The sequence below is a fragment of the Lagenorhynchus albirostris genome, chromosome 7 (assembly GCF_949774975.1).
Source record: "Lagenorhynchus albirostris chromosome 7, mLagAlb1.1, whole genome shotgun sequence".
Classification (NCBI taxonomy): Eukaryota; Metazoa; Chordata; class Mammalia; order Artiodactyla; family Delphinidae; genus Lagenorhynchus; species Lagenorhynchus albirostris.
The window spans coordinates 23,035,387-23,058,416 of record NC_083101.1 but is presented as its reverse complement, the minus strand read 5'-3'; the positions used below and the strand labels follow the sequence as shown (position 1 = coordinate 23,058,416).

Below are 23,030 nucleotides of genomic sequence, written 5' to 3'. Positions count from 1 at the left end.
ATAATTGGAAGGCGTGCAATGACCAAGGCAGTCATTTCACTGGGATCATTCCCACGATCCTCCTCTTAACGGAAGGGCTGATAGATGCTAAATGGAAGGACCAATGGGCAGAGATCCGAGTCATGCTGTAGAATACGTAAGATGTAAGTGAGGATGTTGTATTGTTGCAAGGCCAGGAGGTTATGTCCATAGATGGGACACTGGAGTCTAAGATTCCTAAGGCTGATAAATTCCAGGTAAAGACAAAGAACAGGGTGTGGACATGGGAATGGGGGGCTACAGTGGAGAGGGGGTGAAAGCCATGGTAGAAATGAAAGAACTGTGAGTCTGTTGCTGGGCACTGTAATCTACACTGAAGGAGGGGTTTGAGGTGGTGGCACGGATAAGCCAGGTTTCAAAGCTCTAACGGAATGTGGTGGAATTTTTAGGATGTCAGTAAAGGACAACAAAGAAGGTGTAAAGGAGGAAATTTTAACATAACTATTAATGTTTACACTTTTGAAATGTCCTTCTATTTGTAACAACATGCCTTTGAGGGACGAATACTACTTTTCTAATTATATAGGTAAGGAATCTGAAACCAGGCAAATTTAAGAGACTTGCCTTAGGTCATTAAGCTGGTAAATTGTAGTCATAGACCTCAAGACTAGGATGATATACTATCAATGACACACGGAAACATATAATTCTGAAATTAAACGAGCTCTACCTCTGGAGAATATATAGATTTTTGTTTTAAGCTAAGTCTTATGAATAAATGTTCAGTTTTTCTCTTTTCCTCACGTTTGTCATTTCCTTAGTACAGGATCTTTGGTTTACTACTTTCCTAGGCTGTAAACTCTGTCAACCAGCAGTGGAGCCTCCTTTGCTCACAGTTAGGTCTCCATGGCCTAGCAGGGCACCTGGCCCATAACAGATGCTCAGAAAAAGTTGCTGAATAAGGAAAAGAATGAAGGAACGCTCGTAGGAGGTCAGTGCACTTTGAGAATTCTGAATCAAGCCAATTCACAGTTAAATTTACAAATCCGACAGTATTTACTATTTTCCCAAAAGAAACTGCAGATGAAATAGTTCCAAGATTTTCTAAATTTATCTGATATTAGCCAAACAGTTTAAAGTTGAAGTTCAGGGACAGGAGAGCAGTAAGACGAGGCCAATGACTGTCAAAGAATTGGAGGGACCAGCCAGATGCATTGTCTCCACGAGGGAGAGAAAGTCCATTCAAAGCAAGTGAGGCAGCACTCTGTGGAATGTTAAGCAAAAGCGTTCCTATTTCCTCTCATTTATCATCAAGACACCAACACCCCCCCTCATCTGAGGAAAACAAGAAAATGCAGGCTTTGGAATATTTTCTGTGTCTCTCTCTCCCCCTCCCTTTCTCTCCCACTCTCTCTTTCCCCCTCCTTCTCCTGTCCCCTCCTCCCTCCCATTTCCTCTCTTTCATAATTTGAAAATTCAGCTAGTGTCTAGCTAGACACTCGAGTACACTTTTGACATTTCATCATGCTGACTCTTCATTGTGAAAAACGAAAACTTGGCAAACTCTTGAATCACATTTTCATGTTTAAAATCACAGCGCCATAAAAACACACCCAACGTATTTTTCATGTGACTGATAAAGTTCATGCTTAAAACAACCTTGAAAAAGCAATTAAAAACAACTAAGCACTATGACATGAACTAGACTGACTTTCACATGAGTCTTTTTACCTACTTTCACCAAAACCTATCACTTCTAGGGTAAGAAGCCAGTTTGATACACATTGGTTATTTCAAGAGGTTATGTAAAAGTCTTAAAATGAAATGAATTTAATGTACTGAATTTTAAAATAAACATTAAAAATACATCTGAGACCAAAATACAAAAATGTTAGTATATTTACACACAGCTTAATGTGTCAGGCACTACCTTGAGCAGTTTGTATATCTTAACTAATCAAAAATCTCACAATAACCCTATAAGGTAATATATTTATTAATTCTATTTCTGGATGAAGAAACTGAGGCACAGAGAGTGACTGGTTATGCTGCCTTAAGTGGGAGAGCTGGCTATGGAGTCAAGCAGTTTGGGTTCAGAGTCTGTGCTCTTGAGTGCTACAGACCACTTCATATATTCTCCACGTATTAAGTCTTGCTGGTGGGTATCTGGTATCTACTGAATTGATTGAAAGCACAAACACCAATTGGGAGATGATGGAGTAAACCAAACCAAAACAATAAAGTAAAATTAAAAAGAAGGAGTGATGTATAGCAGTGGGATGTGAGGATGGAGAGACTGGGACAGATTTCAGAGATACTAAGGAGATGAAACCAGTAGAACCTGATGAGGTATTAGATGTTGGTGATGGAGGGAGAGGAATCAAGAATGACTTCCAGATTTCTGCATGGTAGCTAGGTCTTCACTCCATTTTCTGAGCTAAGAAATATTTTAGGTTTGGGTGAGTTTGAAGTAGCTGTGGGGCATCCACGTGGGAAAGTCGGTAGGCAGTATTATACACTGCTCTGAATTTCAGAAGAGAAATTTGAACTGGAGATAGAAATCTGGGAGCTGTCAGTTAACAAAATTACCAGGAAAACCAGAGAGAGAGAAAGAGAAGAAGGCCAAGGCCGGAATCCTGGGGACGATCCACATTTGAGAGTTGGTCTGAGGAAGAGAAGCCTAAAAAAGCAATCAAGGAGGAAAAATGAGAATAATGGGGGAAAAAACCCAGAAAGACTGGTGTCAGAGAAGCTATGGAAGGAGGCAGTTTTGATAAAGAGAGCATGGTTAATAATGTAAAATCTATGGAAACATGTCAAATAAGGACTAAAAAGTGTGCAGTAGGATTAGCTCTAGAGATCACCATAACCTTGATGAAAGTAGTTTCTATGAGTGAAGGAGACAGAAGCCAGACTTGAGTGACTTTGAGAATAAATGGCAGTTAAGTCAAAAGATGATGGCAACCATTGGGAACTTTTCAAAAGGCTCATATAGGAAGGGGTCAAAGAGACAGAGTGATAATTAAAGGGTACGTAGGTTTCAAAGAGGAAGTGGCTTCAATGACAGAAGGAAGAATCAGTGAGAAAGGAGTTGTTGAAGATAAAGGAGAAGGAAAGTCTTTGGGGGCACTGGATTATTTTCACAAACCTACCCAAGTAATTTGAAGACTTACCAATAACCTTGATATGGAAAGTGCAGCTGGCTTGGTTGCTGGATAGGTCAGTTGCTGTGTACGTGATAGCAACATCTCCAATTGGGAAAAGATAAGGTGGGGTAAAAGCTGGATGAACGTGGATTGACACCTATTGGAGAGAAATATCAGGAAAGTTAAAGTTAAGATTAATAGTACTTTTATTATTTTTTGGTTTATATATTATTAGCAAAGAAGTAAAAAAGACACAATATTTTATGTATAGCAAAAAGGAAAAAAAAATCAGACATAGCCTTTGGTATACTTCTTTCTAGACTATTTATCTATATAGTTTATAGAGCTGGGATACATATGAAATGTTGAATTTTAATGTTGTAAGCAGCACTACGATAACAGTTTTGTACAGATAATTTTAAAATATTTTTATTATGTCCTTATAATAAATTTCCAGAAACAGAATTATTAACCTCAAAGTCATTAGCATTTTATTGATAGATAATACAAAATTTATTTCCCAGATCACGGTAAAAATCTGCATTCCCATTGTTAGTATTTGCATTCCCATTGTTAGTATTTGCATTCCCATTGTTAGAATTCCCATTGTTAGTATTAGTTAGTATTTGCATTCCCATTGTTAGTATTCCCATTGTTAGTATTCCCATTGTTAGTATTAGTTAGTATTTGCATTCCAATTGATAGTATCATTGTCAAAGTTCCCATTCAAAGTTCTCTGATCTATATTAAATATCATTACCTTTTGGTAAATCAAAAATATGGCATGAGGTCATTGTTTTAATTTGCAGTTTCTTAATGTCTTACGGTAAGATTAAATTCTCATATGATTGCATGATATAGATATATTCTTCCCTTTTTGAACCATATGTTTGCCTTCTTAGTCCGTTTGAAAATTATAATGTGATAAAGATAAATTTATATTAATATGTGATGTAATAAACATTCTAACATTTGACATATTTGAAGCATTTTTCTCTAGTTTGCTAGAGAACTATTAAAAATACAAATTGAGGCACTTCCCTGGTGGCGCAGTAGTTAAGAATCCACCTGCCAATGCAGGGGATATGGGTTCGATCCCTGGTGTGGGAAGATCCCACATGCCGCGGATCAACTAAGCCCATGTGCCACAACTATTGAGGCTGCGCTCTAGAGCCCACGAGCCGCAACGACTGAGCCCAGGCACCACAACTACTGAAGCCCGTGCACCTAGAACCCATGCTCCGCAACAAGAGGAGCCACCATAAGGAGAAGCCCGCCAGCAACGGAGAGTAGCCCCCCACTCGCCGCAACTAGAGAAAGCCCACGCACAGCAACGAAGACCCAACGCAGCCAAAAATAAATAATTAAAAAAATAAGTTTATTTAAAAAAATCGAGAAATACTTTTGAGGTCAGATCCATTGGTTTTTTCCACTGTATTCTGAAAAAGTATTTCAACACACAGGTGCTACATTTTGTCTAAATTCTCATGGATCCTGAAGTATGTCCCTGCACTCTTCTTAGTATTTGATGACAATGACCAGGATGATGATGACAGTGCATGTTTTCACGGGCCTCTTAATAGAATGTGGAAACTACACACGAGGGAGCACTCAACGCACACATCACCGACAGTATAGTAAGTACTATAATTTACATTTACACTTTTAAAATCAGATTTAAAAGTTACCTTGTCTTTGGTTACCTAAAGATAAATACCATATGATCTCGCTAATAAGTGGCAGGAAAAAAAAAAAAGATCACAGATACGGAGAACAGTTTGGTGGTTGCCAGAAGAGGGGTATGGGGGTGCTCAAAAGGGGTGAAGGTGGACAAAAGGTACAAACTTCCACTTATAAGATAAATAAATCCTGGAGATGTAATATACAGAGTGATGACTATATTTAATAATACACTTTAAAAAAGTTATCTTGATTTTTTAAAGTATATTGTGTTTATTCAACACAATTATCAGAACATATTGTGTGTGTGTCCTTGAATGGCACATGTCCTTGAATGACACAACTTACATATTTACATGCAAGTGTAAAAACTATATACTATTTAAGGGCATCTTCATGTATGTGAACGGTAAAAGTATAGATTTAAGAGGGTGTTAAATTCCTAATTCCTTTCCTAGCATCTGATGGATAATTACCTCAAGCTACTGTATATACTAGACTAAAATACTGTGTTCTGAATAATGCTGGTTTTAAAAAAGCTGAGTAAGAAACACTGATGTTATCTTCTTCAGACCGGCCAATATGCAATCATTTCAGGATCATATTTTAAAACATATGCTTAAAAATAGAAACTAAGATTGATTCCCCATCTTTCTTTTTCTTAAAAGATCTTCAGAGCCTAGGAAGGGGCAAAGAATTCTCAGCCAACGAATCCGCAGAATGAAGGGTTTCCGTTTTGAGATTTTCATCTGAAATTTCTAATGAAAAATTCAAGGCTGATCATTCTTCTATCAGATGGAGTATTAACATTTATGAGTACAGCTAGAGAGGGCACTATCATTAATTAGTAAGTTTTCAATAACACACATACTTGCAGTGTATTTAGAATCCATCTGACAAAGGATGCAAATATTTGCTCAAACCTTACCTTTTCCCCAGAGTTGTCTTTAGCTGTTGGGATTTGCCAAGTGATATTAGCAGAGTCTTGCTGTTCTTGAGTCTCAGCCTCTATGTCCGCAGGACAGTTGATTTGAGGAGCTTCCACATCTGATTCAGAAAATACACAAATCAGTTAACATACCAATGTGTAATTCTAAGTCGTTTAAGAGAGAGGTAAAAAGACATTAATACTCTGTGACTCGCTTTTTACATCCCAATTCCTGACTGATTTGGAATTTACAACTGCCTTCAGGATAATGTATCTCAGGATGACTTATGAAGCCCTTCCTGAACTGGTACCTGCTCCCCTAAGAGGGGACAAATCCCCCCCTCTCTGACAAATCCCCTACCAGAACTCAGTCTCCACATGGAATACTCTCAGTCCCACGAGAGCACCATGGTTCTTCTTATACCTGGGTCTTTGCCCACGTCCTTTTATTTGCCTGAATCAATGCTCTCTTCCCCCTTTACCCAGGAAACCCCTACTTGTCCTTTAATTCTCAGCTTAGACACAAGCTCCTCAGGAAGCTTCTCTGACCCCACTGGTCCATTTTAGGTGCTCACTCCACAAGTTCCCATGGCCCTCTGTCCTTCCTAACCATAACTCGTTTTGCCATTTTGAAATTAAATTTTCTCCTCCCAAAGAATTTAAGTTCTTTGAATGCCAGGATATCTCTTGTCCCATTGTATTACATAGTTCCTGGCATATAACAGGAGTTTGATAAATATTTTTGGAATGAAATAAAGAGACAGAAAAAATGAATGTTGACTGTGGCAGGAAGGAACTGCATTGGAAATGCTGTCAAATGGAATTAATTAGTGTGCTAAAAGGTACTGGCAAAACAAACAACAAATTAAAGCCAATGATATTTTTTGCAGTGTGAAACTTTGCAGTACAGATACTGAATTAGATGTGGTAACATTCCACATAGCCACATCAGTCACTGTGCAGCTAAGTTCTCATTACATGGTATAATAAATCCTCTTAAGTTACGTTAAATTAGGTCTTCTGTAACTTGCAGCTGAATATATCCGAATTGATCTAATTTGTGTCTCACATTCTTGTTCCTTTAAAATTTTATTCAATTTATATTTTCCTTTTCTCAGAGGGGCTAATACTTAGACAATTTTCCCCCACAAAGATGCATTAGCATATTAACTCTTAAAATCTAAAGCAGTATTTTATTTTTCCTTTACACTTGAATATTAGCTTGAATAGATTTGGAATTTAAAGTTTATATCTATTTTCCCTCTGTATTCTTAGAACACTGCTACATTTCCTTCTGGCATTTAGAGTTATAAATGAGAAGTGTAGTGTGAGTCTGATCCTTATTTCCTTTGTGAAATTTCTCTTTTCTCTCTGGAAACTTCAGATTTTCTCCTTAACTTTGGACCTTGGAAATTTCACAGGGAGTAGTGAAAGTATGCCTGCCCAACATTCAGAGGCTATTTTTTTTAAATTAATTTATTTACTTTTGACTGAGTTGGGTCTTTGTTGCTACGCATGGGCTTTCTCTAGTTGTGGCAAGTGGGGGCTACTCTTCGTTGCGGTGCACGGACCTTTCATTGCGGTGGCCTCTCCTGTTGTGGAGCACAGGCTCTAGGCACGCAGGCTTCAGTATTGCAGTACACGGGCTCCAGAGCACAGGCTCAGTAGTTGTGGCGCACTGGCCTAGCTGCTCAGCGGCATGTGGGATCCTCCTGGGCCAGGGCTTGAACCCGTGTGCCCTGCATTGGCAGGCGGACTCCTCTAACACCTGAGCCACCAGGGAAGCCCCTATTTTTTTTTGGAGTCACATTACTCACTGTTTTCTTGAACATGGATCAATAAACTCTATTTCTCTGGCAATGGTACTTTATTTTTTATTGAAGTATAGTTGATTTACAATGTTGTGTTAGTTTCAGGTGTACAGCAAAGTGATTCAGTTATACATACATACGTATATATACACACATATATATACACATATATATGTATATATATTTTTTCAGATTCTTTTCCATTATAGGTTATTACAAGATTTTTTTTTTTTTTGATATCCCCAAAGCAGCATTTATTTACCCACTGAATTCCAAAACATTTAATTTAGAAGTCTGGCATTTCATAATTACCCATCTTGATCGACATGGGCTGACACACATGGCGCTGTCAGGATACACAAGGACAATAGCCAAATAGTTACAAAAAAATAAATCCATGATTCTTAAACAGTCGCAACCAAAAAAAAAAAAAGTTACAGGTATCAAAACTTTAGATGCATTGCATTGAAAAGAAGGTTTGTGCACATCATAATTTAAAGAGGCAAACAAGGCGCTACTGAAACCTCACGTTAAAGTTTATTATTAAGCTGATGGAAAGGAGCAAGTGGTCTCTCATATCAGCTTCCCTTAACAGTTTTCCATTAGCTAAGAAAGAGGTGGGAGGGGTGAATTCACTTTTGCATGCACAGATGTACTGCTTTAACAAAACACTAGCAGCTGGTTTTAAGTGGACCATTTAAATACCAACTGTAGCCTGTGTGGTTAATTCTCCTAACTTCCCCGAGGCTTTCGCCTGCACTTCACCTAGATCAGCAGGCATAGGAAAATGCCTCCTTCAGAATGCACCTGTCTGCACAATTCAGAAAGGGAGCTCCTGTGGGCTCAAAGCAACCATCAGTCCAGCAATGCCCATAAATTTATCTGGAACTGCTTCCCGGGGGCAGAGAGCAGATCTGAGTAGCTGTGCTGCCATACAGATAGGTTTAGCACTAGATACTTAATGACTGTGGTGAGGAAGGACCGGTGGTGATGGGGTCGGGGCGGGGGTGGGCCGAGGCGCTCAGTTGCCTTCTCCGGCTTCCTCGTCCTGCTGGTCGCTCGTCCAGAGGGTGAGGTTGTCTCGCAGCAGCTGCATGATGAGCGTGGAGTCCTTATAGGAATCCTCGTTTAGTGTGTCCAGCTCGGCTATGGCGTCATCAAAGGCTTGTTTGGCTAAGAGGCAGGCCTGCTCGGGCGCATTCTGGATCTCGTAGTAGAACACGGAGAAGTTGAGGGCCAGGCCCAGCCGGATGGGGTGTGTTGGCTGCATGTGCTCCTTGCTGATTTCGAAGGCTTCCTTGTAGGCTGCCTCTGAAGCTTCGACCACACTGTTTTTCTTCTCGCCAGAAGCCACCTCTGCCAGGTAGCGGTAGTAGTCGCCCTTCATCTTCAAGTAGAAGACCTTGCTCTCATACTGGAAGTCATTGCAGTTCTTGATGAGGAACTTGTCCAGCAGGGCCAGCACGTCATTGCACACTGTTTCCAGCTCCTTCTCGATCTTCTCCCGGTAAGCCTTAACCTTCTCCAGCTTCTTCTCATTCCCGTCAGCCGTGGTTTTCTGCTCGATGCTGCTGATGACCCTCCAGGAAGACCGCCGGGCACCGACCACATTCTTGTAGGCCACAGAGAGGAGGTTTCGGTCTTCATTGGAGAGAGGTTCGTTGAGCTCGGTCACCGCCTTCATGGCGGAGGCCATGTCGTCGTAGCGCTCCGCCTGCTCGGCCAGCCGCGCCCGCTGAAGGAGCTGCTCGCGGTCCCCCATGTCGCTGAGCCCTGCCTCGCCTCGCGCCCCGCTCCGCTAGCTCGCCCGCTCGTCTTCTCCGGTCGCAGGGGAGGCCGCCGCCGCGCACGCGCACTGGCTCGCCGGCCGGCCCAGGCTGCAGGCAGCAGGTAGCGCCGCTCGCCCTCTCGCTGGCTCGCCCCGCTATTACAAGATATTGAATATAGTTCCCTGAGCTACTTGGTAGGACCTTGTTGTTGGGGAGAAGGGACAAATTAAGAGCTTGGGGTTAACAGATATATACTACTTTATATAAAAGAGATAAACAAGGTCTGAGGCTATTTTGATCAAAAAAATTCAAGGCTTTCTGAAGCTCAGGGGGACTTTCTTCTACTGGGAGGAAATTCTTCTCCTCCATCCCTTATCCTCTCTCTGCTTCTGGAACTCTTTATTGGGGTTTCTCGATTTATCACAGGTATCTCTTAACTTCCATCTTTTGGGCTTGATCCATTGGGATATTCAAGTTCCCTGTTTATCAGTTCTCCATTCTGAAGGAATTCTCAGTTTGCTTTGTCAAATCACTAATATTGTTTTCAACAACACCCACTCCACTTTTCGACCCTTCTCTTAGAGACATTTATATTTTTACTTCTAAGAACTCTTTCTTGCTCTCAATAGCTCCTTTTCACTGCAGTCGGCTCTTGTTGCTAGGAAGATGGCAATGTTCTCTTGTGAAAGTACTGAGATGCAGGTTTCATAGGGCTGATGACTTGCTTTTTTTAAAAAAAATTAACTTAATCTCACCTGCTTTATAGGAGCCAGAAATTCCCCAAAGATCTTCAACTCCCAATGGAAAACTTAACCTGATTTCCAGCTCTAATATCATCCTTAGTTTTCTATTTCTTCTATTGTTGCCTGGTACATTGTAATTGGATTTTGTGAGTCCATGATTTTGTAACAGACATCTTCATAGCATTTTCTGGGGTTACATCTATCCTTTTACCATAGATTTGCAGCAAAAGTAGCAAAGAGGGACAGTCCCACACTGCACCAATGTGTCATTATATAGAATTTGGTTTTTAACTTGACCATTGTACGGACCTACCTTCACAAGCAGCTGTCTGAACTTTGGCACTCCATTTTCCGGAGGTGGTGCACCTCACTTCTTCTCTGCCTCCTGATAAAATGAATCCTTGGTGGCAACTTAGCTGACAAATCGTCCCAGGTTTGGCTGGATGCTTGCCACAGGTGGGGGGTGACACGATGACACCTCTGGGCTTCTGAAAGGTGGAGCAGTGGCGCTCTATTGTAGGAGAGCAAGAAAATGTTATTTGCGTTCCCACAGATTGCAAATGTCACAGATTCGCTTTACTCGAGAAAAATACAATTGGTCTGCTGTGGGACTGACATAAGTCACTAAATGAGGTCTGTATGTGACACTAAACAAATGCTGTATTGTAAATAATGCTCAACCATCTCTCTTTAGTTACCTCATGCTATGTTGCCGGTGCATCAAAATCTTGAAAGATTTCTAACTAGCACTTAAATCAATGCCGACTGTGACTTTTATCATTTGCTTAGAGCACCTTCATTCAGTTTGCAGAATGTTACGTTATGGCTACAAAGTATAAAATAGTGAATTAGGTTCTATCTTTTATACTCTCCCTAGAATCACTATGTCATAATTAGGGCCTTGACTCTTAATGATGTTATTTTCAGCACAGATGAAGAATAGCAGATGAATTAGGTAGAATTAGGTAGACTGGAGATAGAATGGAAAATCAGACTAGGACTTAATGCAGGGCATGTGTCTCTGTGTGTGTCACACACACACACACACACACACACACGACCCCATACACACATTTGTTTGTCGTTGTAGTAGTGATTCTACTGGGAGCACTGCTGGCGTCTTTAGTCTGTATTTCCCATGTGATATGCCAGGCATTATTCTAAGGGCTTTACAAGGATAGACCCATTTAAACATATGCAGTAAGGGCTGTGGTTATTATTCCCACTTACAAACAAGAGCGCTGGAACATAATAGTAACTCTCATAGTTAACTTTCCTGAGGCTACCCAATTGGTAAGTAGCAGAACCTGTGTGCTCCTAAAATATTCCACAACCATGCCTCCTCCCTGAAATGACTGCTTTCAAACCTCTCGGTCAGCAAAAGCAAATTTTCCCGAGAAATTGATATGTTTCTTTGTTTTTGCACAGTATGTACCACGTGGTTGCCCAGACTTCCTATTTTGCTTTGACCAAGAGGAAAATCAGGGCCAAATCTGTGGTTCAAATATAACAACTATATGGGACTTTAAATCATTTATTCAGGTATGTTATTTATAAATTAAGAAAATTATTCTTTTAGCTGTCATAATTGTTGAAGATTTTATTCCCTGTTAATATTCTCTTTATTACTATTTATGACCTTTTGAATGATGTCTTTAGTTTTTATATAGTCTAATCTAATCTTTTCTAATCTAATGGTAAATCTTTTCCCATTGCTTTTATGCCTAATACATGGGTTAATAGTACGCGGGCCTCTCACCGCCTCAGCCCCTCCCACCGCGGAGCACAGGCCCCGGACGCGCAGGCCCAGCGGCCACGGCTCACGGGCCCAGCCGCTCCGCGGCACGCAGGATCCTCCCGGACCGGGACACGAACCCGCGTCCCCGCATCGGCAGGCGGACTCCGAACCACCGCGCCACCAGGGAAGCCCTAATTTATATTTTTAAAACTATGAAGAATTTATGTGTCTGGTGTGTATTAAAAACATATGAAAATTTCATTTTGTTTTTCCCAAGGAGCTAGCCAATTTTCCTTTATTATCAGTTATATAAATCTTATCTTCTCAACTGAGCTATGATGCTTCCCTAATGATACGTGAAACTCGTAAGTTTTGGAATCTATGTCCCATTGATCTGATGCAATTCTTGCATACTCTTCATTTTTGCAGTTTTAGTATATATTTTAAAACCCAGTAGAGCTACTTTCTTTTTACTACTCTTTATTACTCTTCCCTTTCAATCTTATTTCAGTGAGTTTTGCCTACACATTCTTCCAGATGAATCCTGGAGTCAATCCCCAATTCCAAAAAGGGGGCAAAAAAGAAAAACCCTTTTGGGCTATTGGATGATATTGCATTTTACATATACATATATTTGGAGAGAACTTACATTTTGATAAAATTTTATAAAAACATTAAGGTGTTCTTTTTGTCTTTCAGTAATATTTTGTAGTTTGTGTAACACAGGTTCCACACATTTCTCTTTAAGGTTATTCTTCCATATTTTATATTTTCTATAGATCTTTTGAATGTGATTTTTCTCTATATATTCTGTTTATCATTTATATAGAAGAGTTGTTTATTTGATATTCTTATGACTTTAATGAACTCTCAGTCTTTAAGTAGGTTCATTCTTTTTTGGAGGTAGACTCGTAGTTTACAAATGATTCTGAATCCTCTAAGCTCTAACCTTATGATTTATTACAAGAGCTAAAGCTTAGAGAACAATGCTAAATAATACGGATGAATCTGGAATCCTTTTCTTTTTCCAGATTTAATAAGACTGTCTACATTGTTTCCATAACTGGATGCAGATTTAAGATGGACTTTTTTATTATGTCAGTAATCAATATGAGTTTCTTAGAGTTCTATTAAAAATGTGTTTTAAATGATAATAATACATTTTTATCTTATACTGAGCAACCATATGAATTTTTCCTATTTTTTATAATGAAGTAATTTATTATGTTGATAGAGTACCTAATTTTAAACCCTCCTTACATTCCTAGGATAAACCTCTACTCGTTTTGGCAGACCATTCTTTTGAATGTGGATTGCTAGTGTATTTTCTATATATATGTATTTCTTTCTTGGTAAAAGTTGTCAGGTTGGCAATAGAATAATAATAGTTTGATAGTATGAACTGATTAACTTTCCACTAACTGGGCCAAATTACATGGTATGAGAATTACTGCTTTTTAAAAGTTTGAAAGAGTTTCACTGATCCCTCAGTCATTTTGGGAGTAGTAATTAAACTCTGATAACATTTCCATTTTTTTGTAAATTACCCATAGGTAACTATATACTTGCTTTTCTACTTTTTTTCTTGATTCATTTAATAATTTTCATTTTCTTAGAAAATCATGCATAATAAATGTATTGTACGGTATTTTATTATTCTTTTAAAAACCTCAGACCTCTGGGACTTCCCTGGTGACGCAGTGGTTAAGAATCCGCCTGCCAATGCAGGGGACACGGGTTCGATCCCTGGTCCAGGAAGACCCCACATGCTGTGGAGCAGCTAAGCCCATGCACCACAATTATTGAGCCTGTGCTCTAGAGCCTGTGAGCCACAACTACTGAGCCCACGTGCCACAGCTACTGAAACACGCGCACCTAGAGCCCGTGCTCCGCAACGAGAGAAGCCACAGCAATGAGAAGCCCGTGCACCGCAATGAAGAGTAGCCCCCTAAGCTGTGACAAAGTGAGAGAGTGGCATGGACATATATACACTACCAAACGTAAAACAGATAGCTAGTGGGAAGCAGCCGCATAGCACAGGGAGATCAGCTAGGTGGTTCGTGATCACCTAGAGGGGTGGGATAGGGAGGGTGGGAGGGAGGGAGACGCAAGAGGGAAGAGATATGGGAACATATGTATATGTATAACTGATTCACTTTGTTATAAAGCAGAAACTTACACACCATTGTAAAGCAACTATACTCCAATAAAGATGTTAAAAATAAAAATTTTAAAAAAATAGAGTAGCCCCCGCTCACCAAAACTAGAGAAAGCCCATGCGCACCAACGAAGACCCAATGCAGCCAAAAATAATAAATATATTTTAAAAAAATAAAATAAAAACCTCAGACCTCATGTATTCCTTTGTGATAGCTTCCTGGAAAAATTCTAGTTTTGCAGTTTTCTTTCTTTTTAAAATTTATTTTATTACTTTATTCAAAGATTTTCCTCTTATCCACTCTACTGCATTCCATCTCCTTTTATAATTCATCTTCATTATTATTATGTACTTCTTTCAACTTCTCTTGCAATCATTATTTTCGTAGCTTTTGAATTTAATGTTATTTTCATTCTTCCTGTTTAATAATGAAAATATTTATATCTAAGAAATTTTATCAGTGTATAATTTAACCCATACCTCATAACTTTGGTTCTAGAATTTTCTCAATTTATTTTTTAATTGTATTTTTAAAACGTCTCCTTTGTTCATTTAATTGACTTTTTTTTTATGTGTTTCAAATAACTTTTTCTTGTTTGCATTTTAATAATGCAGAGAGTTCATTTGAAGTACAGAAATTTACATCTTTATGTATTCAAATCTAGTGTCCTTTTTATTTATATGAAGTTCTTCTCCATTAAAATCCGTATTTTCTCCATATTATTTCTTATACTTCACTCCTTAATTTGCCTCATTTAATTAATTAGTTAAATTAACTTAGTGATTTTTAAAAATGAGGTGAGTCAAAACTGACTAATTTTTAGATAAGCTTCTTTCCCCCATGGATATCTAAAATTTCCCTTACTGAATATTATATTCTTCTACAAAAAATAATGTTTGTTTCTGAGCCATGTTTGCTTCCATTGTTCTGTGCATCTTTGTACCATTAATGTACTATTTTAATCACTGTGGGTTCATAATCTGTCTTATGATGGTGAGAATAAGTTCTCCCTCATTGTACCTCATGTTCAAAATTTTCCAGTTTTGCAACTATCTATTCTTCAATACGCTTTCTATTCATGTCTATCAATTTTTTAAGTGGAAAATTTCATAGTAATTATCGTTATTGTCAGAATTTGGGGGCTACGGTGAGTTGTTCCCCAATAAATTGTAAATAAGGATATAATTTCCTTTTGATGGTTAGACTTCAAATCTACCAAGATTGACATACACTTTAAATCATTACAGGGATGTACGCAATAATTTTAAAGAGAATTCTTAAAGTTTAAAGAATTTTAAAATTTTAAGTTAAACTTAATAATTAAATTTAAATTCTTTAAAGAATAACTCCAGAGTAACCTTATTAAATGTATTACATTTTTACTAAAAGACTGGGTCCCTCACAAGAAAAGCTACTCATCCATGGAGCCAGTGAAATAGATGATTCTCAGGAGTAAACATTAATATCTAGATACAAATTCTAATCTTGGGAGACAACGTTCCAACTAAAGGGATTTATTGAGATTTTTTGTTCCATTGCCAAAGCAGCCTTTTTATGGTGGATAGATCCATCATCTTCATTTAATTCTGTGAACTATCTGGAGAAGCTAACTCCCTTTGTCTTGGTTTTATGCCAACTAAGTCTGTTTGTGGTTTGGGAATCCTTGTAGCTTCTGCCTCCAGGGAAATATTATGCCTGTCAGGCCTATGTCTTTCAGTAGTCATGACAAGTATCTCATTGTTAATAAACTTTACTTGTTATTTTTATTATTAAATTATTATTTAAATATATAATACCCCCGTATAAGTTTTCTGAGCCTGCACCATGAGGGTCAACTCTAGGACTGTTACTGAACCCCTCAGTAAAGCCCAATATCCTTTCTGGTGACACCTTCCCTTATTATCAGCCCTGGATCCAATACTAGATTATACTAGAATAAACCTGTAAATCAATTTATAAAGAATAGAGATAGTTATAGTACCTAGTTTTCCCATCTAGGGTCCTGGAATACCTCAATTTATTCCCTACATATAGTTCTTCTTCCTATTTTGGAAGTTGGTTATTTAATGACTTACCTGTTAGCACTCCCAGGTATACTGTATCTGACACATCGTAAGGGTTCACTAATGGTAGTTATTATCATTTCATCATCATCATTACCATCGTTAATGTTTCAACAGTGTATAAGATGCAGCAAACTGGAAGAGCTACTGAGTTTATTCATTCTGGACCCAATTTCAGGTATGAGATGTCACAACTCTTAGTGAAGGACAAGGCAGAAAATCTTCTGATGAAAGAGAATTTTACGGCCCATCTTAACATTCACTGGTTCATAATTTTGTCCTTTCATCAACAAGGTAAAGGTAAATTGTGTTTTAAAAATTGAGGGAATTACACAGCATTTGCTGTTTAAAAATCCATCCAAATTTGCCCCAATTAAAACAAAAATCATTACCATTTGAAGCTGTAATCTTTAGGGATTCGGAAAACTGGATTGTGGTGAGAAGTCTTTTTACCAGTGGAGGGGAATAAAACTACATATTTGTTCATGTGTCTACAGCGCCATATACCTATACATATGGATGTGTATTTATACCCATAATGAGTCAGTTTTTAGTTCTAGGTCTTCAGAGAAAAGAGGAGAAACCAGAGAGCAAGAGAAATGACCCATCCAAGGCACCATGCCTTCTAAGAACTTACCCACACACCGAGGTTCTAGACCATCCCACTGGGCGTTTACTTGGCAGGTAAGCCTAGCACTTCCTTCTAGTCTGTACCCTTCATCACAGGTGACCAAACACACTGTCCTATAGGACAGTTCTCCGGTAGAACAGCTGAGGCGGCCATGTTTGGGTTGGCGGAGACGAGGGCATGTTCTCGCTATGTGAAATGAAAACAATTAGATCATATTCTACTCAATGAGGACAAAGATAATAATTATAAATTTAATAAGGCCTACACATTACAAACAGTAAATAACACACCATTATATTTTCAGTTAGTATGGGATAATTAAAAGCCTATGTTTTATCAAATGCATGGCCTAAACGACATCACTGTGTTCCACCTCTGTCTACAGGTGGGAAACTTAAGCTGTTTAAGGAGTCTGGCCCTAAATGGACAATGATGGCTGGAGACTGGGGATGGTTTACAAAGGGAGGTCCCTGCAGCCCTCAGCTGGGCCTTTGCTGTGATTCTCCAGGCTACGTTCTAACAAAAGGAAGGGGTCTTTCCCAGGACAGAGATCAGGTTCACTTCCGTTTTCAGACCTCATGGGCATATCCTGGGATTTTTAATGATCCCAGACTCTTGACAGCTGCTCAGCCTCTGCAATCTTGAACTCCAGCATTCTACTCTAGCCACAATTCTGGTCCTTTTAGCTTTTTCACCCCTTTCTTCCCAGACGCTTCCTGCAAATCCTAGCTCACGATGATAATATTGACTTATGCATTACCATTGTTTTGTTTGTTTTTGCTGCTGCAGCAGAGACTGCTAGTTGCCCACCCAATAACCACTCCTCCCAGTTTTATTCAGCACAGTAACAGGCACAGCTAGAAGATAATTCTCCACCTCCGTCGCAACAAATGAGAGCCAGTGACATATACGCTAAGGTTGTATGGGACTTCTGGAAAAGCTTTTGAGTGGGGACTGTCTCAGTTGAGAGAGTACCTTTTTTGCCTTCCCCTCTTCCTCCTTTTGTCCTGAAATACAGACATGAAGGATAGGGCCCCAGCATATTACAGGGTAAGTCTCATGCACTAAGATGGTACAGCAAAAAAATAAAAGAAGCCTAGGTCTCTGATGACAATGAGCTATCATAGCAGTTTTGGATTACCTACTTCTGTCCTTTCAGGTGAGAGAAAAACAAACCCTTAATTGTCTTATGACCTAGTTATTTGGGTCACTGATACCGGTAGGTATATGCAAACCCTAATTCCCTCTGCCCAGCATCCATTCATTTTCCCTTTGTTAATTTTCCAAGGGAAGCTCTTTCGCCTCTTTCAGCTCATGGGATTTGTATGTGTTCCAACCTTGCTCAGGGGTAGAGCCTGTGAGCCCAGATCATGTTCCCCTGGTCTGAGAAGTGACCAGGTTGCAACTGGTGATACACTTCCTTTCTCTATGGACTTTGAAACCACCATGAAAAAGGAGCTAGAAGAGTATTTACTAAGCTCTGGAGGCTGGAGAGGGCCCTGTGCCTCTGCACCACCAGCAGCAGAAGTGCCATGGGCTGTCCAGAGAACTGTGCGTTTCCCCAGCGCTGCCACTCCTGCCTCAACGCTGCATCAGAGAAGCTACAAGAAGGTACTCGGACTGCTCCTGCAGGTTCCCAAGTGACATCTGTGCTCTGAGTTCCGGCAAGAGTCTACCACCGCCTAGCCCACCCAAATCCCATAGAGCGCCTTAGAGTACATCTCTGTCAATTCCAGCAGGCCCTATATTCTTGTTCAGGACAATCGCTTCATCTACCAGGGTCATCCCCACAACAGCTCTGATCCAACTCTAACTCACAAACTCATGCACCTGCCCTCTGGAATACATCATCAGTTCTCAATAAATCCCGTCCTATCCTAAACTTCTCTTATGAACTTTTCCTTCCTTTCTCATCCTAGTAAAAAATCTTATTGTCTCTTATAGACAGGACCTGCTCTTTAATGCCTTCCCAGATCATTCTCTTCCTTCTTCCTAAACACCTCCAGCTCCCTGGAGGGAGGAAAAACATCCCTTCCCCCACCCCACCCCCGCTCCCCAGTTGCCTGTTGATCTTTTGGCCACTTCTCATTCTTCAATGATTTTATATTTCTCTCTCTCTCTCTCTCTTTCTCTCTCTGGCACACACGTGCACACACACACACACACACATAAGCTGGTGATTTCATGATCTATGTAGATGATCATTCCAATACCCCAGAGTCATATTCCTTACCTCTTCTTCACCAATAACCACATCCTTCACCTTATTTCAGCCTCCCCTCCACTGCCTTATCCTCTAGACCTTGCCAGCACCAATCCACGCACCCTCCTCTGACAACGACCTCCTATCTTCCTAGATTATTCCCTCAAGAGCTTCAACTCCGTCAAATTCTATACCCTACTGGAGCCTCCAATCTATTATGTGTTCTTCTTTAGGTAAAATTATCTCTAAAGAGTTTATGCTCTTTCTACACTTCTTTTCCTCCAGTTCTAGCTTAGACCCACTCAAATCAGGATTTCAAATCAGGAGAAGGAGGAAGGAGGAAGGACAGTAAAGGAGGAAAGAAAAGGGGAGAATAAGGAGAGGGGAGAAGAAAGGGAAGAGAAGAGGAGGAGAAAGGCAGGTGCCAGAGAGGAAGAGGAGGGGAGGGGGAGACATGGAAGAGGGTGGGGAAAGGAGAGTGCAGGGAAGGGAGAGGGAAAGGTGGGGGGCTGCAGAGACCCACGGCCGTGCACCCTTTCAGTCAGATGGCATGTACATCCTGGTGATAAACAGAGATACGGAGAGCACAAGACAGTGGATTCTTGTTGAATATGCCAACAGATGGGCGCGGATACTCATTTTAATAGCTTACAGATATAATCCAATAAGCATCAGGCATTGTACGAAAAGCAAAAACCCCTGCAAAGAACAAATCTCACTTTTCTCTCAGATAACACTCCTGCAACACTAAAGGCCACAAGACAACAGAGAGATCTCTAAATATTTTTGAACAAAATCACTTGGGACTCAAGAACTTTGTTGAGACTCTGGGTAAGATGTCTTTTTCCTTCTTTTATGCATTTGCCAATTTTTCATATGAAGCATGCAGTTACTTATGATGAAAGCTTAACTTTAAAATAATAGGAAAGGAAGTTGGGGTAAAATATTCAGTGCATATTCAACTGAAGTCGCGGTTTCACAGAATCTACTCTGAAGGAACCCATTCAAATTATATTAGTTGGCAGAACATAAATATTGGGTGCATGAAATATTCATTTAGGATTGATTACTCCTTAGAGAAAATTCAAGAATTAGATTAGAAGTTAAACCATAAGCCCTCGCCTTTCAATCACTGGGATGGTTTGGACCAAACTCAACTATTAATGACAAATGAGCAGAATTATTTTGCCTTCCACGTTTTGATTTTTATTGAGTGTGTCCACCATGTAAGTAGAATCTTTACTGAGTGTATCCAAGGGTGTAGAAATATTTTGCCTCCCATATTTTGACTTTTCTTGAGGGCACTCATCAGGTGTAGCACAATACCAAGAGCCAGGTAGGATTAAAAGTGAATGAGACAAATTACTATGATCAAGATATAGAAAATCTAGAAAACCATATTAAACAACTGCTTTTGATCCAATAAACTGCTGAAATGACTCCAGCTTTCCAACTTGAGAGGAAATGAACTTGCAACATCTCTCAAGAGAACTGATAGTAAATTAGAGCTGGTGTTTCATACATATGCAAATTACATTGCTTCTCAAGTGTTGGTTTTAATAAACTTGCACTGCTCCTCAGGGAAAACAAAGCATATGTAATAATTCCTATTTAGTTCTTAAACATTTTATACTCCTTTTCAACCAAGAATGACCATTTTTATCATTTTTGATAGGAACATGCTTATTTATGAGTTTCAACTTCAAAACTATTTTTATTTCCATAAGCTGAAAACTTCTGCAATAAACGTTTGACTGACATTCATGTTAAAGCAATCCTTAAATATTTATTTAGTCTTTTTAGAAAACAGCAATTTAGTCTTTCAAGAGAATGGTCTACTAGGTAGCAGACAATGTGAGAACTTGATCTGGTTCTCAGTGGAAAGACTCGTTAGATTTTTTTCTCAGATTTACACTTCCTGTCACTCTCCCAATTTTGACAGCTTCTACACTGAAAACAAAATAAAGCTGATGTGAAATGCAGGGTTCTCACTGTTGCCTGAACGTTTTTCTCAGGAAAAATACTATCACAAAATTGACTTTACTTTCATGTTGTGGTTTAGCTAGTTATCACTGAGAAACCACAAAGGAATCCTTACTAGTTTAGAAAGGAATGTGTAATTCAGATAAAATTCAGAGCGTAAGTGTTTTAATGAAGAATGTATAGGAGGAATAAGAATCAAGACTATTAGTTATTATTTAACCCTACAAAACATTTAGGATGTAACATGAAATTTGTAAAAGGTTTTCTATTTTACACTGGTCTTTCATTTCTGCCTCGCTTTTAGAAAGATTTTCAAGAAAAAAAATAAACTTATCCTCTGTCTTTATAATTAGATTTAAATTAGACCTGTAAAATGCTACTTTCTCCACACTACCCCTCCTGAAACAGAAGTGAATTCCCACATAACTGCCATATTTCACCAAATCCCAGACGCCCCAATTGTAAGGCACAACATTATTTTATAAGCTGCTAATAAAGAAACAGTAATGTCTGTGAAAGGATTCAACGCCACGGTTGTTGAGGTACATTTCAGTTTTAGGATGTTAAGATGTGGGGGGAAAAGTGGTTTTGAATTAATGAATTATGGTATATGTTTCACAGAACAATACCTCAAGTACAGGCAGACCTCAGAGATATTGCAGGCTCAGTTCCAGACCACCAAATACAGTGACTATTGCAGTAAAGCAAGTCCCACGATTTTTTTGGTTTCCCAGTGCATATAAAAGTTATGTTTACACTATACTGTAGTCTATTAAGTGTGCAAATTAGCATTATTCTAAAAACCAATATACGCCCATTACTTAAAAACAGTTTATTGCTAAAAAATGCTAACCATCATCTGACAACGTGGGGTTGTTATCAGTACAAACCTTCAATTTGTAAAAACTGCAACATCAGCAAAGCAAAATAAAGCAAAGCTCAGTAAAACGAAGTATGTCTATAACTAAATCCTTTAATGAGGAGCCAGAGGAAGAGCCTGACTTAGTACCTTCATTCAGGACAACTTCGTTCACTGGTAAGTTAGGGAGTAGTTTTTTGGAGATGAAATTAAAGGGAGCTCAGAAAAGTTCACATCCTGGAGCATCGCTCTTATTTTGATTAAAGTTATTTTACTTATACGGGGACATCAATGCAAACTGCATAAAAGACAACAAGCCTGCTTTTTAAAAATGGGACTGCACAATGGGAAGTGACACAAGCAGACCGTCAGCGTATCTATTTGTCAATGTACTTATCCATATCATTTACCAGAAGTATAACCAAGGATTAGCTGGGGTGGGGGAAGATACGTTCTGTGCTCATAATGAGCTCACAGACCAGCAGAGGTGATCGACGAGTTACTTAATTAAAGTAAGTAGGGTGGTTTGTATTGTAACAAGTTGGTTAAGCTGGGAAACACTGTCAGAATCCCCTTATTGTGGGCCAGTTTAGGGTTGATCAAAAGAAGAACCTGCACTTGATCTTGGAAGGCGGAAGAGAGGCAGTGATCACTGCAGGCAGAATCAGTGATGGACAAATGCACACATGCACAGTAGGTTCCAGCTTGTCTTTGGTCACCTCCACTCCACATCCCAATTGCTGACCCTGTTGACCCAAGGCGGCCCCAAGCTCGCTGCTGGGTTCTTGGATGTAGAGCATCTGGGCATGGTTACAGCGAGATAAAGCTTCTCTTAGACTTCCCAACGCACTTCTCCCTTGTGGTTCCACTTCAGCAGCTGGGTGGGCTTGGATTCTCAGACTGAACTGGTAGTAACTCCTCTGATCCTCCAATCTCTCTTCTGGACCTTCCACTTCCCAGCTCCTTCCAAAATCGTGTAAGGTCTGATTCTTAAAATAAGTTCCTTATCCCATAGCACAGATGGTGTATTTCCTGGGCTTCCCTGACTGACCCTCACACACAAAGCACAAGGGCTAGAATGCGGGTAGGACAGGTTTGTGGATGCACATACAGAGGTTAGGGGTCATCCCATCCCAGATGAGAAGGTCAGCGACAGGTAGGGCTTATATACAGGGACCAAAGGAATGACTGGACAATCAAGGCTGTTGAAACAACTTGCAAACGGATGGCTTCCCGAGAGGGCATGGCCATTTCTTAAGGCTTTAGTGTAGGATTCGAGGCTCAGGATGGAGACTGTAGAGGGTTAAAGAGGCAAGGGCCAGACCTTATCCTAAAGGG

At 39.6% G+C, this 23,030-nt stretch overlaps 2 protein-coding genes across 2 annotated transcripts in view; both read right to left on the bottom strand.

Annotated features, from left to right (window-relative positions):
* The window catches only part of SVEP1 (sushi, von Willebrand factor type A, EGF and pentraxin domain containing 1), a 185,492-nt gene that overhangs the window by 94,607 nt on the left and 67,855 nt on the right, over positions 1-23,030 (bottom strand). Inside the window, exons 6-9 of the mRNA XM_060154645.1 lie at positions 16,654-16,833; positions 10,370-10,567; positions 5,734-5,852; positions 3,153-3,282 (exon numbers count right to left, since the gene is read on the bottom strand). Of these exons, the coding sequence (XP_060010628.1) occupies positions 3,153-3,282; positions 5,734-5,852; positions 10,370-10,567; positions 16,654-16,833 (627 nt within the window). The remainder of the gene's footprint in view (positions 1-3,152; positions 3,283-5,733; positions 5,853-10,369; positions 10,568-16,653; positions 16,834-23,030) is intronic.
* LOC132523442 (14-3-3 protein eta) lies at positions 7,852-9,462 on the bottom strand. Its single transcript, XM_060154643.1, has one exon. It carries the CDS (start codon positions 9,304-9,306, stop codon positions 8,566-8,568), a length of 741 nt encoding a protein of 246 aa, XP_060010626.1. The 5' UTR covers positions 9,307-9,462; the 3' UTR covers positions 7,852-8,565.